This window comes from Protopterus annectens, chromosome 4.part0 (genome assembly GCF_019279795.1).
Source record: "Protopterus annectens isolate FY-2018-M chromosome 4.part0, PAN1.0, whole genome shotgun sequence".
NCBI classification, from domain to species: Eukaryota; Metazoa; Chordata; order Ceratodontiformes; family Protopteridae; genus Protopterus; species Protopterus annectens.
This window is the reverse complement of record NC_056733.1, coordinates 699,995,994-700,012,940: the sequence shown is the minus strand read 5'-3', so window position 1 is coordinate 700,012,940 and position 16,947 is coordinate 699,995,994. Positions and strand designations below refer to the sequence as shown.

Here is a 16,947-nt window from a genome sequence, read left to right as displayed (position 1 = left end):
CTGCTCACTTCAGGATAGGCTCTACAGTGTCAGGCTCCTTCCAAGCTCGGCAGGCAATGAGATCAATAAGTTCATCTGCCTGTGGGGTCAACTCAGAATATAGATAGTCCCACCCAGAATGCCTCCAGGAACACTGACTCTTCCAAGAAAGGGTGTTGGGAAGACCATTCATCTTTTTGTTTCAGGATTTCCAAGATATCTTCAAAGTAGATATCGTCAGTTGGAGATCAGGGGACCCTTCCCCTTTGTCGAACTCAGTGTCCTCTGTTAAAGACTCCAAAGGGGAGTCAATGTGCTTCCTCTTACACTGGTGCGTTTGAGGAACCTCCTCACTGGGATACTCTGGGGAGGACTTGGAAGACAGGGAACCCCTTGCTGAGGGACTATCTGGAGGCTCTCTGGGTGGGCAGACCATGGACCGTATGCATGGGAGCAAAACATAGATCTGTGGAGGATAGGGAAGGCCCTGGTGGGGGAGCGATCATCTCTCAAGGGGTTGAGAAAGCCCTCTCTGCCACCTGGAAGACTGTGGATGCTAGAGGTGCCTGTTCTCCAGTCCACATGGCCGAAACCCCCAAAGGAGAAAGAGGTGAGCCCACCTCGGATCAGAGACCTCCAGAAGGCACAGTACCTAAGTTATTGAAGGCTAGGCCTGCCAAGGGAAGGGACGGCTCTGAGAAAGACAAAGTTGGAGCCGACACCAACTCTGAGGACCTGGCATCGACACCTGGGATCCAGTACCTGTTCTGCTCCAATAAAAATAGAGTTGAGCCAGTCTGAGATTCAGTAGGAGCCAAGGAAAAGAATATCCCATGATCTGACGCTGACACACTTCAGATCACCGGGCTTTGCGACTCCGAAACCAAGGGAATCAAAGGCCGAGGTTGAGGCATAGGAGAAGGAGCTCTCACGGACCTAGAGTGGGTTAGAGAAGGCAAAATCCTCAGCTGGATCTGGGCTTTAAGGAAGCTCCTCATCATCTGATCCATCTCCAAGTGCGAGAGCTGAGAGGACCTAGAGGCCAAGGAAGAGCAAGTACGCTGCACCAGTGAAGCATTTTGCCAGGCAATATAGGCTGGTAATGGGGACTTTCGTTGAAGTGGAGTAAGGCTTTGAAACTTGTGCTCCGAACAGGAGTGCTTTGGAGTCCATTCCAGGGAAGATGAACTATGAATCCGAATGACATCTGACAGCTCTGAAAGGCTGCTTAGACCAGAGCTCACTGGATCCGGCAGGGTGGGAGGATGGGTTAATGCCGACTCCTTCGGATACAACGGCCCAGTCAGATCTAGGGAGAAGCATGGAACTGAAGGATCCGAAGTGGTCGTATCCATAAGTTTTCTCTTCTCTGAGGTAGAAGCGGACGTCCCCGGGGAAGGGGGGGGGGTTGCTTCTTCTGCATGGGAGTCTGGACTCCAGAGGAGGCCGGAAGCCCCCTCAGAATGAGCTTGTTCCTCCTTTCAGTTACAGCCCAGGGGTTGAAAGCTGATCAAATATCACAGGGCATTTCCAAATGTCCCGGGCCCAAGCATTAAACACATCTCTTGTTGGCATTAGAATGGGGGAATCTGATCCCCACAAGAGGCACACCTCTTAAACCCAGTGGGTTTTTGAGGATTGTCTGATATAACGGTCAGGCACAGAATGCAGTCACACACTACCACAAAATCTACTCTACAGCAAACAGCAGGAAAGATATATATATATACATACATATAGACATATATATATATTTTTTTTTTGTTAAAAGGAAAGAGAAGAAAACAGGGACAGCAAAAATGAGACAAAGGGTGGGAGAGACCTAATGCCAGTGACCACTAAAAAGGTTAAGTAGGAGGGAAGGTACAGGAAAACAGGAAACTATCTTGCTAAAAATTAACAAGAGAAACTTAGGAAAAACTCAGAAAACTGGACATAAAGCAGATTTTACCTACAAGTGGAATAGAGGCTTGCAATCACGTCTGGACCAGATGGCAGCAAACAGGATCTGAGGGTTTGCGGCATTATCGAAGAGGGAGAAGTTTGAGACTTGGATTGTATGCCTGAGAAATGGCCAGTTTGGATCAGAAGACGGATCAGATGACCCATTTGTGATGTATAATGAAATGGACATCAGATCTGTTAGGTATGGGTATGCTGGGAAAAAAATAATTACATGTCAGTTATAGGAAAAATGATAAAAAATACACAGGAGAAGAAAGACAATGTCAGCAGTTATGGTGGGGCTATGCTCCAACAAACTGAAAATTTGCTGAGGCTAGTGACTCTCATTTGGCTCATACAATCCAACTCCAGTGGTTCACATTCTTTTAAAGCTCTCCATATATTTCATGCACTGCCAAAGAACTGCTTACCATCACCAAAAGACCAAAGCAGAAACAATCATCATCTTCTGCATTTACACTTTATGCTGAAAACTTATGATACAATACCTACTAATCATGATAACAAATACCTACTTGGGAATATTAGTGAAATTCTTTGGATTTATTTTCTATGTTGCGATGTAGATGGAGGAATAAGTGAACTTAGAAAATACTACAACTCAGACTTTCTCCCTACTTCACTCTTTGTGTACTAATAAAAATCTGACTAGAAGGAAGGAAGGAGACAATAGGATATGAAAAAGATAAAATTATACTCTCAGCATAAATTACAAAGGCATGTATTAACAATAAAGACAGATCTGTGTGTCTTATTCATTACAACCTTATAATACATTTCATCATCATTGCTGCATGCCTCCCAGTCTGAAAGCAGTAATACATGAAAACATAGATACTAATGCAACTAATTTCACAGCATATTTAGTATAACTAAATTCAGTCAATACAATACTGTAAAATATATGTTTTTCCCCAAAGACAATGATTAGTAATGCTGTTAGCAAATTATTCAAAGGACAAAAAAAGTTCTTCATAGACTTTATCTTCCTGAGGTGTGCAGCAAGTCCACTCATCAGCTAGTTAATATACATTATGATTTAAACATAAATTGTTTAGGTCATGCAGCAACAATGGAGATTCAAGTTGGCCACGACTTCTATCCATAGAGAGGATCCATTTTTGCCTTAGGAAGAACTACAATCACACAACTTGTAGCTTGATGTTCCTGTTATCAATCGGGCAGCACTAACCCTTCCAGGTAAGATTCATGAGGCCCAATGTTTAGGTAACCAAACATACTGGGATGCAAACAAAATTACATACTAATGCTGGTTTTGAAGATGGAAAAGTACTGTTTGATGAAATGCTGTCATTTTCATACCGTGAATAATTTGAGTTGACAGCACAAAGTTTTATACAGTAAGGCACTCTGAACAAGAAAGGGGGAGAAACTTGTTAAAACAATATTAACAAAGCAGCTTTACTTGCTCATTTGGAACTTGGCATGGTTAAATTCTGAGAGTTCTGTGCAAAGTCCAGCGATAATCTAATCCACGGTAAATGAATCTGATAAGCCTGTAAGCAATCCCTGTGTCACAAAACCAGTTGATATCTAGACTGTGTCTTGGGCTGTCAATCTGATGACCGTTCATAATTCAGTTTCATTTTTTCATTTTCTTTGCCTTCTTTTTTGCTGTTTTTGCTGCTTCATCGTGGGCTAACCTTTTAGCTGCCAATTTATTTGCCTTCGGGGGGAATTAAAAAAAAAAACAAATATGATTAACACAAGTGATAACTTTTTGCTTGCGAAGTTTTTATCATACCTTATATAATACCAGTTGAAAGAAGACTTCTGCAAGAAATGCAGCACATAGAGCAAGGCTCATACAAGATGCTCACTGTGGTAAAGAAACGCTAGCTTTAATCAGGCACACACCAAGATGAGCACCAGGGAACAGAAAGAATTAAAGCATGCTAGACATTTGCGTGTGCTTAAGTGGAAGGCCATAGAGGAAAGTATACAATATCTGACCCCTCCGAAAACAATTTATCACTAATACATTCAATAACCTGTGGCACCTTAGCTTCTTACATTTTATATTAATTCTGTTTTCAAGCAATACGTCATTCATTACAATTGCCTCAAGTCTGATTCTTTACTTCACCATCTAAGCAGTTCTTAATTTTCTGATACTGAAATGTTAATGCACAAAATATACCTACCAAACGAGACATACAATCACTGACAAGGAGATATAAACTATTCACATGGAATTAAGGAAAAGTGAATTAAACCTGCCATATCAATATACTACATTGGTGACCTTTGCAAATACAACAAGAAATGTACTGATATTCTCAGTACTACTTCTAACAATGTTACTATACACAAAGGACACGATTAAATGCTTTAACATATTTTAATTAGAAATACGGGCAACGTTTAATTAAAATACTCTTATAGGTTCATAGGTAGGTACTAGGCTATCGGCCCAAGGGTCTAAGTAAGCCTAGCCAACAAGGTTCACTGGCTTACACCACCCAAGAAAGTTAATTTCCTGTGCCCCTGTCGAGCAGAGCCACAGAAGTGATCCCCAGGGTGCATTTCCCATTTCCCATACACTCATCAAGTTCTTCTTGAAGAGTGCTAATGAGGAACTTTGCTTGACATAGATGGGTAGCTTGTTCCAGAGTATAGGAAGTTTGTGGGACAGGAATCTATCCCTCCAACATGTCCTGTTTATTGTGGTGACAAGGTTTAGGTCCCTAGAGCATGTAGCTCAGAGGGATTGGGATTAAAGGTGTAGCATGTCCAACAGCTCTGGGTTTAACATAGCTTTATATGTTAGGCAGAGATCTCCTCGGAGTAGGCGATATGCTACAGAGTAAAGCTGGAGTTTTTTGAGACGGTCAGTGTAGGGCATCTGTTTGAGGCCAGTAATCCTCTTTGTGAGGTACTTCTGTGGCCTTTCCAGCTGCTGCAGATGTCTTCTGAAGTACATTCGAAAAGGGGCGTTGTACTCTATAATAGGTCTAATGAGTGCCGAGTAGAGGGGAACAATAACCTCTTTTTTCCTGGATGAGTACCCTTTTGTGATGAGGTGTGCCACATAGAATGATTTCCTGACGACTGTGGCAATGTGATTATCAAAGGAGAGACTACTGTCCACCTGGGTCCCAAGGTCTCTTATCACACATTCGGCATTAAGTAGACTGCCGTTTATGTGGTAATTCATGGGTACAGTTTTTTACCAAAGGGGATGACAATGCACTTTTTGGCATTGAGCTTGAGGCCATGCCTCTGACACCAGGTATCTGTCTCTGAGAGGTCCTTCTGTAGAATGTCCACATCATTTGGGGACTTGACTATGGCTCCTAGTTTGCAGTCATCTGCGTACTTCATTAGCCAGAGGCCTTCTGTGTTAGCCTGCACTTCAGAGAAGTAGATACCAAACAGAAGAGGTCCCAGGACTGAACCCTGTGGTACTCCACTTTTCACTAGTTTGAAGTTAGAATTGGAGTCTGCATCTTTTACAGTGTGGGTTCTGTCAGTGAGCCAGCTGGCAACCAATCTTGTGACGCAGGGATTTATACCTAGTTTAGTGAATTTAGCTATATTTCAGAATGGGGGATGGTGTCGAAAGCCTTGGCGAGATCAAGATAGGCTATGTGAACCACCTTACCCTCATCTACAGCTTTGGTGACTAGCTCAAAGAAGTCCATCAGGTTCAAGAGGCATGATCTGCCTTTTACAAACCCAAACTGGGTGGGGTCCAGAGTTTGGAGGTTACCAATGTCCTTGTTTATGAGTTCCATGATGAGACGTTCCATGGCCTTGCAGACCAGGCTCGTCAGGCTAATAGGGTGATAGTTCCCAGGATCAGTGGTGGCTCCCAGTTTGTGGAGTGGGATAACTGCTGCTGTGTGCCATTCAGTAGGCACAAAGCCTGATGTGAGACTATGATTGAACATGGTGCTTAGGTGGAGAGCCAGCTCATTCTGAAGTTCGTGTAAAATGCAGCCTGGGATGTTGTCCGGTCCCCATGGATGTTGTGTTTTTGATTTTAGAGAGTACAGCTTTTACCTGCATAGATGTGATTACAGGGACTCTGCATTCTTCCTTTACAGATATGGGCCCTTTAGGGGGTGAGGGGGGTAAAGTTAGCACTGAACCTATCTGCCAGGATGTTGGCAATATCAGTTGGTTTTGTAATTTTCGTGCCGTTGTGCTGTAACTCAGAGCAGATCTGGGTGTTGCCATTGAGATTCTTGACATAGCTATAGGATGCTTTGTGGTTTCCCTTAGAATCAGTGGCGACTTTGTTTTCGTAGCTAGCTTTGGAGGATCTGATAAGGGATCTCAGCTTCTTACTGAGGCTGACCAGGAAGCTTCTCCACTCATGGGATTTTACTCTCTTTTGCAACAGTTTCTTCCTTCTGTTGTAGAGTTTGTTTATGGCAGGGGACCACCAGATTGGATTCCTTTTTTTGGAGGATAGCGTCTTGGTTCTGTTTGGGATAGCACAATCCATGCACTTGTGTAAATGCTTATAGAGTGCATTTGTGTAGGATTCAGCAGTTGTAACTGTGTTGTCCATCTGCATGTATGTCATGCAGTTCGCCACTTCTGTCTTAAGAAGCATGAAGTTGGCTTTGGAGAAATTTTTTACCATGGTTTCCTTAATGGTGGGTGGGGCGGGATGCGGATATCTAGGGTGATTAGCTTATGGTCAGATCTGACCAACAAGGAGTTGATTTCAGGTGTGGAACACCGGTATTCTTGTTGGTAATGACTAGGTCTAGGATATTGTTGCTCCTGGTGGGGGTGTGGATAAGTTGATCCAGGGCACTGGAATTTATAAATTCCAGAAAGTGTTGAGCGAAGGAGTTGGTACAAGAGTAGTTTTCCCAGTTAATGGTGGGATAGTTGAAATAGCCCATTATTAGGGTGTTTGGTTGAACCCTAATATTTTCCAGTATATCAAGAAAAGAGGAGTGGGAATCCTGGGGCATGGTGGGGGATCTGTAGCAAGCTGCAATTTGGATTGCAGTTTTGCCCAGCATTAGTTGCACTTGTATAACCTCGGCTGCATTATGCTGCGCAACTAGCCTGGGGGTGTGGATATCCTTAATGAATATGGACACACCTCCGCCTTTTATGTTCTGGTCCAGGTTAGATGGCCAAAAAGTGTGGTATGAGTTATAGTCTGGTAATGCAGAGGTGCTCTCTAGAGCCTTGAACCAGGTCTTAGTCACTGCACAGGCATCAATGTTTTCCATTTTAAGGAGTGCCTTGAGTGAGTGCATTTTGAGATTTAGAATTATAGCATTGAGTAGCATTACCCTCAGTTTTTGCTTGCCTGTTCCTGTTACGGTGGTGAATTTGTCATTTGAACCTTGCCTAAAAAAGGCACTATAGGGGCGGCAAGAGCCTTAGCCAGTAACCAGAATCCCAGGGGCGACAGGTGAAGACCATCTCTGGCAAAGCATCATGGTCTGATAAAGTACAGTTTTGTACCTACCATAAATGTAGATGTTCGAGTGCTCATACAGCTGCAGTCATAACAGATGGGTTATCCTGCCGTCAGGCGGGTCCTCGGTCGGCCAAATTCCAAAGTCTACGTCCGGCGTCGGTTGTCGTCGCTTCTTCCGACGTCAGTGCGGCAGGGGTATAAAAGAGCCAGCCGACGCCATCTTCTTCAGTTTTTCTTGCCCCAGATGTCAGGTGCCCCCAGAAAGAAGGCAAAACATAAACTTATGTAATCATGCAATATAGAAAAATCAAAAAACAGTAGTTGCAAGCAAATACACCATAAAAGAATACCCCAAATAGGTTGTATGAGAAGGTGTTTGTCATAAGGCCTGTCCTAAGAGGGGATGGAGGGGGGGAAACCTGGACTGCAGCTGTACGAGCACTCGAACATCTACATTTATGGTAGGTACAAAACTGTACTATGTTCATCGTGCATACAGCTGCAGTCATAACAGATGGGAAGAATCCCAAAGCTAAGTAGTAGGGGTGGCAGGCACTAAGAGGAACTACGAGGAGCAAGGATGCCCTGCAAGACAGCTGTAGCAAATCCCGCTCTAGATTTAGAGTAAAGTGGAAGGTGATAGTGTTTGGAGAAAGTGTGCACTGAACTCCAAGTGGCTGCTTCCAAAATGTCCTTGGTAGGAACCCCCCTGAGTAAAGCTGCAGAGGTAGCTGTGGCCCTTGTGGAGTGGGATCTGATGCTTGAAGGCACAGCTTTTCCATGAAATGAGTAACAAAAGCGTATGCAGTGAGCTATCCATTTTGAGATTGTCTGTTTGGAGATAACCTTTCCTTGAGCACCTGTAGCATAGGACACAAAGAGTTGCTCGGATTTCCTGAATGGCTTTGTCCTGTCCAAATAATAACAAAGTTGCCTGTGAATGTCCAAGGAATGCAGTAGTCTTTCCCCTTTGTTTTGTGGGTTAGGATAAAAGGTGGGTAAGTGTACAGTCTGATTCAAGGCTACACTGGATACTACCTTTGGCATAAAGGTAGGGTTGGTTCGTAAGGAAACTCTGTCCTGATGGAAAATGATGAAAGGTTGCACAGCCATGAGGGCCTGTAGTTCCGAAACCCTGCGTGCTGAGGTGATGGCCAGAAGGAAGGCTGTTTTCCATGACAAGTATTGTAGTTCTGTTGAAGCAGCTGGCTCAAATGGAGGAAGGGTCAGCTTTTCCAATATGAAGTTGAGGTCCCAAGCAGGGACTGGTGGTTTCCTTGGGGGTCTTATATTCTTTGCCCCTCTGAGGAACTGTCTTAAGAGAGGATGAGAGAATAAAGGAGGATGGCTGAAGCATGGATTTTGATGGAGGAGAAGGAAAGTCCACTGTAACATCTCAGCAAGGTACTGTAAAATTTGAGGTAAATTTATTACCCAATGATTCTGGCCCTTTTTCTGATTCCAGGCAAAAAATCGTTTCCATTTGGCAGAGTAGGCTTTTCTAGTAGAAGGTCTTCTGGCCTCCAAGATGACATCCTGCACCTCCTTGGAGAGGTGGGTCTGTTGTGAAATCAAGGGATTCTCCATGCAGCTAGATTCAGGGTTTTGAGCTGGCTGTGAAGAGTTTTGAAGTTGTGCTGGGACAACAGAAGAGGCACTAGAGGTAGGATCCATGGTGGGGAATGTGTCAGGCTCTTCAGGAGCGGATACCAGTGTTGTCTTGGCGAATCTGGAGCAATGAGAATCATTTTCGGCCACTCTGCTCTGGCTTTTAATAGAACTTTGGGCAGCAGAGGAAGAGGCGGAAAGGCATAGACCGTCAACGTTGTCCAATTGAAAGAAAGTGCGTCCACTTTCCAGGCCTGTGGATGATAGGTCCTTGAACAAAATTTTTTCAATTGGTAATTTCTGTGGGTAGCAAAGAGATCTATGTCTGGCTGTCCCCATGCCTGAGCAATCTTTGCGAAAACTTGAGGATGCAACTTCCATTTGTGTGGATCTGTCATATTTCTGCTTAGGCTGTCTGCCAGTGTGTTTTCCTTCCCTGGCAGGAATTGTGCCTGAAGTTGGATTTGCAATTCCAGAGCTGTGTTCCATAGGGTCATGGCTAGTCTGCACAGGGAATGAGTTCCCCCTTGTTTGTTTATGTACCACATCACTGTGGTGTTGTCTGTCCTTATCAATAGCTGGCCTGGATGCAGTAGGTCTTTGAAGGCCATAATAGCATTTTGCACTGCTAGCATTTCCTTTTTACTTGATGTGTAGGTGCTTCTCTTTTTGGGACCATTTTCCCTGAATGCACTGATTTGTCATGTGTGCAACCCAGGCGTAGTCCGAGGCGTCTGTTGTGATGATTTGAGTTGCCTGAGGTACGCAGAAAGGGAGACCTATGTTTCTTTGGCATGCTTGAGCCCACCACAGAAATTCCTTTTGAAGACATGGAATGAGTGGTATAATTGTTTCCAAACTGTGGCTGTGTTGAGACCATAAGTTTTTTAGGTACCACTGAAGTTTCCTCATATGCAGCTTTGCACATGGGATCAGAAGGATGCAAGATGCCATGAATCCCAGAGCCTGCAGGACTTTCCTTGCAGTCAGCCTGGTGAAGGTAGCCATTTTGCTGAAGTATTGAGATAGTTGCCCTTGTTTGTCTGGCGTGAGGTAGGCCATCTGGGTGGTTGTATTCTAGCTGGCACCCAGAGGGTATTAGTTTTGATTTCTTTTTGTTGACTGTGTATCCCAGAAAGTTCAACAGTTTTATTACAAACGCCAGGTGTTTCAGAAGTATGTCCTTGCTGTCCGCTTGGATCAGGCAGTCGTCCAGATATGGGTATATTTGTATTCCTTGAAGTCTGCAGAAGGCAATTACTGATGCCAGGCATTTCGTAAACACTCTGGGCGCAGTAGATAAGCCAAAGGGCAATGCAGAGAATTGATAATGGGTTGAACCTGCAAGAAATCTGAGGTATCTTCTGCAATCTTGTCTGATAGGGACATGCAGGTATGCCTCCTTGAGGTCCAATGTTGCCAGCCAAGACTCCTTGCCCAGCATGGGAAGAAGCTGCTGTAATGTGAGCATCTTGAATTTTGGTACCTGTAAATATGTGTTTAGGATGGATAGGTCTAAAATAGGTCTCCAATCTTTGTCTTTCCTTGGTACCAGGAATAGTCTGGAATAAAACCCTTGACCTTGTTCTTTTGCAGGTACCTCTTGAATAGCATTCATGTCCATGAGAGCTGAAATTTGTTTTTGTGCCTCTGCCCTTTGATTTTGGAGCAGGTTTGGCATGCCTCTCATTTTTGGAAGGGTGTGAAAGTGGAATCTGTAGCCTCTGTCTATAATGTCCAGAATCCATTTGTCTTTTGTGACAATATGCCAATTTTTTGAGAATAATGCCAGTTTTCCGCCCAAAGGTGCTGCCATTAAAGCTTTGCTTGGCAGATAAAGGGGGAAGTCATTGTGTCTGCTTTCTGAATGACTGATCTATCTTCTCCACCTCTTGGGGTTGGTGCTTGCCATTGTCTGGCTCTGAATGATCCTTGAGGTTGCCCTCTACCCCTCGGGCGTCTATCTGCTGAAACGTGGAGGTTGTACCTGCAGGAAATCTTTTACTGTTTGCATTGATCTCACTTTTTCCTCCATTTTCTTTAGTACCTCCTCAGCTTTAACACCAAACAATACATCTTTTTGAAGAGGTGCATCTAGTAATTTAGTTTTGACATGATCTGGTAAGGTTTGCTCTTTGAGCCAAGCATGTCTACGTATGACTGACCCTGTAACAGCAGCTCTACATGAGGCCTCTAAAGCATCGAAACCACACTGCAAGGTATGTTTACCCACTTGCTCTGCACCATGCAACAAATCCTGCAACTCTTTTAAATCTGGTTGTGTCATTTTGCTTTTCAACTGAGATAACAAAAACTGTTGATACTTTAACATATGAAACTGACAGTTTAATGCCCTCATGGTTAAAGTGGCCGAGGTATACACCTTTTTCCCCCACCTTTCTAAAGCTCTGGAATCTCTCTCTGAAGGTAATGGGTTTTTAGCAGTAGAGGCCTTAATTCCCTTGGGACCCTGAGAAATAGTTTCTGGGTCAGCAGTATGGCTTTTGTATAGGAACTGGTGTGAATCAGGGACCCGGTAATACCTGTCTGGTTTAACAGGAGCTGGAGGTAAAGAATCTGGGTTGAGGCTGGCTTCTGTGTACACATCATCTAATATATCTAAAAGGGGAGGGATAGCCAGGGGCCTATGCTGGGGGAGCAAGAGAAAATCCCTGAGCCTTTTCTTGGAATCTGAGTAATCTTGGCCTTCCCAGTGAAAGTGTTCCCTCAAGGTATGCAGGGTTTCCCCAAAAGAGTAGTCCTCAGGGGGGGAGACCGAGGGAATAGACTCCTCTGCATCAGAGTCTTCAAAAGGAGAATAGGTATAGTCCTGGTCCTCAGAATGTTCAGAGGTAATAGAGGCTTGATCTGAGGAAGGGTAGTCTTCCTCTAATCTGGGCCTTTTGTCCGAGGGGGGTTGAGAACCCCTGATAAGAGTAATCAAATCCTCAGCCATTTTTAGCATCTGTTTTTTAGGCATGGGGCCTTGAGAGGGGGTCTGAGGTCCCTGTTTTTTAGTTTTCATGGCTGCTTTAGATTTTGTGAAAGCTTTAACAGAGAAGGAGGAAGGCCTGAAGACACCTTGAGAAATGGCAGGCCTGTCTAAACTCTGAGTTTCCCCGCCAAGAGTGGCGTCGGTATCTGTAGTTGGAATGGGGACCGAGGAGCCTGCGACCTCAGGTACTGAAGACACCGGTAATGAAGTGTCATCGGTACTCAGGGGCTGCGTAGGCGACTCGCTGAGAACCGGAGAACCGGTAGTCGGCCTTAGCGTGGTGTCAGTAGAAGTCGCGGACCTCATATGTCGGTCCTTATCTTTGCGTCTTTTACTCAAAACTGGAGTCGGAGTATCCGACGACATAATGTAATTAAATTTTTTACCAAAATAGTGAAGGGCGAACTCCGCCCGACACTTAATAGTGTGTTTGTTGAATCTAGCACAAAAACGGCAGGCCGAGACATCGTGGTCTGGGCCTAACGAATACAGAAAGAGTGGAAATCCTTATGCGGTATTTGCTTCCCACATGAAATGCAATTATTAACTTTGTCTGACATCGGTCTGAGGCAAGAAAAGTTTCCCCAACGGGGTACTTAGCTTTCAAGAAAACTTTGGCTGAAATATTTTCGTAAATCTCAGGAGCTGGCCGACTGGCACTTGCGAACTGCTTCTGCTTCGGGCACCGCGCGGCAAAAAAGACTGAAGAAGATGGCGTCGGCTGGCTCTTTTATACCCCTGCCGCACTGACGTCAGGGAAGAAGCGACGACAACCGATGCCGGACCTAGACTTTGGAATTCGACCGACCGATGACCCGCCTGACGGCAGGATAACCCATCTGTTATGACTGCAGCTGTATGCACGATGAACATCCATGTTGTCCCAGGCAGACAGATACTAGATCCCCTTAGAATGACACCAGAAGCTTAGCAAATTGTTGAAGTCAAACAGTTTGTCCTTGTACTGCGGTATCATTCTGGGCGATGGCAGGATACTACTCAGGGCTAGGGTCATACCTGCCTGGGCTAAAAGATCAGAGAGCTCTTCCGTGTCTCTTTTTACGTAATCCAGGGAGGTACATCTCGGGTTGTTCACACCAACATGGACAATGACGGAATCATATTTGTACTTGTTGTGGAGTGACCCGAGTGCGTGGGTTATGTGGCGGATCCTGGCACCCGACAGGCAGCTGACAGTAACCTTTGCCTTGTTTAGCCTGGTGAGCAGGACATCCGTGTGCCTAACCATAGAGTCACCTATGACTAGTGTGTTGGGTATGATGGTTTGCCTTATGGGCTGTGGTTTACTGGCACACTGAGTCTGTGGGTCATTTGGGTTGTGTTGCAGGGTGGAGGTTGCTTGCATTTCTGCTTTGGAGGTCTTTGTTGCTTGAGCAGATTATTATTGAGAGCCTCTGCAAATGTTTTTCTGTTTCTATGTGTGGATTTTGGTGGTGTAGGTTTAGTGGGACTATGTGATGAGTGTGGTGTGGTGCAAGTGTTTACCTTCTCCTCTTGACTGTCAAGTTCAGTCTTGGTTGGAGAGAGCTTTACCTTTGGCTAGATAAGTGCATCTCTCAGAGGTTGTGGTGTTGGCTGGTAGGAGGAGAGGGTTGTCTGTGTACACGAGGCAATTGCTGCACTGCCTCAAGATGCCCAGATTCATCAGATAGACAGGTGAGAACACTGGGAGCTGACCCTTGGACATGCCTGAATAAAAAACTACTTTCCTCTAGACAAGTGAGGAAAGTGAGTATAAGAGCTGTTTTTCTCTAAGCAAGTGAGGAAAGTAAGTACAAAAACTGCTTTCCTCTAGGTAAAGAGTAAGGTTGACTGCTGTAGTAATTTATAGCTTATTTAGTGCTAACAACAAATTCTGAACAAGTGCTGAGCACGAATAAGCAAATTCAAGTCCTAAAGCTAAGAATCTGTACCTGGATCTTGTGGTAGATAGGCTACCTAGTGCTTACCACTTCCACTGATAAAGCTAGAAGGCTTCCCTCCAACACAGAACGGCTTGGGAGGCTCAGAAGCTTACAAACAGTCCTGGATACAGCATATCTGTATCTGGACTAGACTAGTTACAGGAAAGGTGGGAAACAAGCGCAAATGCAGGCTTTTAAATCAGATAGTTGAAAGAGATGGAAAAACTGCCCAAACGGCCAATAAACTACAATTTCTGGGCCAGAAACCACTCTTGTAGTAGATAGTTTAGTGCTTACCACCCCCCACTGAAAAGCTAGAAGGCTTCCCTCCAACACAGAAAGACTTTGAGGGCTCAGATGCTTACAAACAGCCCTGGTTACAGCAAATCTGTATCTGGACTAAACTAGTTACAGGAAAGGCAGGAAACAAGCATAGAATTTTTTTTTTAAAGTGGAAAGGGAGAAAGAAGAAGCAGAAGATAATTCAAAATTAAGGACTTAAGTGGCTTGCCCTTCACAAATGTTCTCTCTGTATTAGGCAGAATGAGCTAATGACACTAGACTGGAACAGAGCTGGGATAGAGCTGAACAGATGGGACTGCTAGGAGTGTCTGAAGTCAAAATATGGTCTCACTGTACTCGGCTGAGTGAGCAAATGAGATAGACCCAGGAGGAGTGTACAAACATAAATTTACAGGAGGGACGGGCAATTCCAAAGCCACCAAGATTAATACCAGAAGAACAGGGAGGGTGGGAAACTTAACTGCACAGACAGAGAGACCACAGTACTCTATGAAACAATTAAACAGAAAAATGAATAACTGCAGAGAGACACACACCAATGAAACAATTAAATACACAGAAAAATAAAACAAAATGCAGTACAATCTTTAACACTGCAGGTTTGTACTTATCTCAGCTAGTAATGCAGTTGATTGTACGTATGTAGCAGAAGCCAAACGACTCAGAAATTTACTGTCCAACATATGTGTATAAACTATATTTTTCAACACCTTATAAAAACACAGTAAATAATACATTACTAAGACTGAAATGGTTTCCAAATAAACCAAGCACAGTTCTTAAAGATCAAGTTCAAAGTGACAACAGTATAACAAAAGGACGCTTTCCTGATCACATATCTGTGCTGCAATTACTAATTTATTCTAAAAGCTTTTCTTTCAGACTTTCTCCTAAAATTTAAGATTTAAAAGATCCATGAATAACAGAAACTGTTTAGACCGGATGCCTAGCTTTATACTCTTCCAATCTGAACTGACATTACTATGGAAGCACATCATAATTACTTAACTGAAACGGTTTATAATTGTGCAGCAATTTTAGCTGCAAAACTGTAGTTTGGCAGAATATTAACTGTATTACAACTGTTTTAACAAATTGTAGCCCCCTGCCCTTTCACTTTTTTTTGAGTGAGGGATGGCACTGAGGCTATTGGGAGTGGCAGAAATCTTAGTTGCTTTTTGTGCGGCCAACAAAATTTATAATCAAAATGATCTGAATGTCCCCAGTGAGAAAATGTGATGTGAGATGTCCAGCCTCCAGTTTCCGTTTATTCAATTGTCTTTTAAATTTAAACTTTAGGTGATATGCTGAAAGAAATAGTTTAGTTTTACAATAAATTAGTGGTCGCAAGCACAAACATGCAATCAGGGATAATGGTTAAGTCTTTCCATTAGATTTAAAGCATCTCAACAGGTTTTAAAATAAAGGAGGAACAGGATTTTCATTTTGTGCTGTTGTGTTGGGAGACCAGTTTACCTGCACCACTTTACTTTTCTGCGGTAGTGACATAATATAATTTATGAGTGTGACAATGTCTATATACCTGTACACAAATTGGGACGGTGGCCTAATGGTTAAGGTGTTTGCTTTATAAACACAAGATGCAGGGTTTGAGTCTCACAAAGGACAATTGTCTAGGCTTAAAGTGGCTCGCAAGGGCAGTTAGCCTAATACTAATCTATGAACCTATTACTCAACTGCTTCAGAGCTCTACGATTTTTTTTTATAGTGAACAGGTGATTCTTGTGAGGCTATCTGGAAGAATGTGCTTTTTAGCTTAATAGTAAAGAATAATCGTAGTCAGAAATGTAGACTATACTAATTAATAAAATGTTTTTAGCAATACTTATTCTCTACAAGGTTCTGAGATCTCCTCCTTTATCTGCCTATATGAACAATATTTAAAATGTTTTTAAAAAAGCCCCTTCCAAAACGTTGCGACTTTTAGATTTTTCTTTTCAATTCTAATCATGGGGGGACGACACAAAATTACATTGGTCAGAGGGGTAACAAAATATGGACTGTTAAATGTTCAAAATTTAAAATGTTAGATTAAAATATTATAATATGGTATAATTAATGCAGAGCAGCTTCATTTCCTAATCTTCAAATAAGGTGCTTACTATCTACACCTACCACAACTTATCTTATTTGGAAACTAAGGAAATGAGTAACTTCACATAACTTTGTTGACATCTCACACATTACATAAATCACTTAAAAACTGAGCGCCCATTGGATACACATAGAACCCTTAGCCAACTGGACATGTATTTTATTGTGAAGTCTGATCTTAACTTTTTGGGAAAAAATTATTATTATTTTTTTTTTTTTTAACTGTTACGGAATGATAATTTATGCATTTCCAAACATTTTGCACTTTTTAATGCACCCGTTCCCTCTGCTGCTTTGGGAAAAAAAGGTCCTTTACTATGGATCACACTGTCTGATGCTATTTCATTTATAACAAGAATATGGAAGCAGTCTAATTCTCTGAGATTTAATGACTTTCTTCTTCTTCTGAATTGGATTTATGCTAAAGAAATTAGTATGATAAAACTCTGACTTCAAAAGATTAATTATAAATGCCAGATCAAAACAACATTTCATTGCAGGAAAACAGATCTATATTTTTTTGTTTTCTCACTAAAAATATTTCATGAATAGCTAATTTTATATGCAAAATATTTTCTTTTTCTTATTTTATCTTAACACTTTTATTTTTTTCTTTTATCCTTTACAAATTATAATATGCT

General features: G+C 42.9%; 1 protein-coding gene across 1 annotated transcript in view; it reads right to left on the bottom strand.

Annotated features, from left to right (window-relative positions):
• Positions 1-2,385: 2,385 nt before the first annotated feature.
• Positions 2,386-16,947, bottom strand: part of PES1 (pescadillo ribosomal biogenesis factor 1) — a 773,399-nt gene continuing 758,837 nt past the window's right edge. The window contains exon 15 of the mRNA XM_044068668.1: positions 2,386-3,631. Within this exon, the coding sequence (XP_043924603.1) occupies positions 3,548-3,631 (84 nt within the window). The 3' untranslated portion in view covers positions 2,386-3,547. The remainder of the gene's footprint in view (positions 3,632-16,947) is intronic.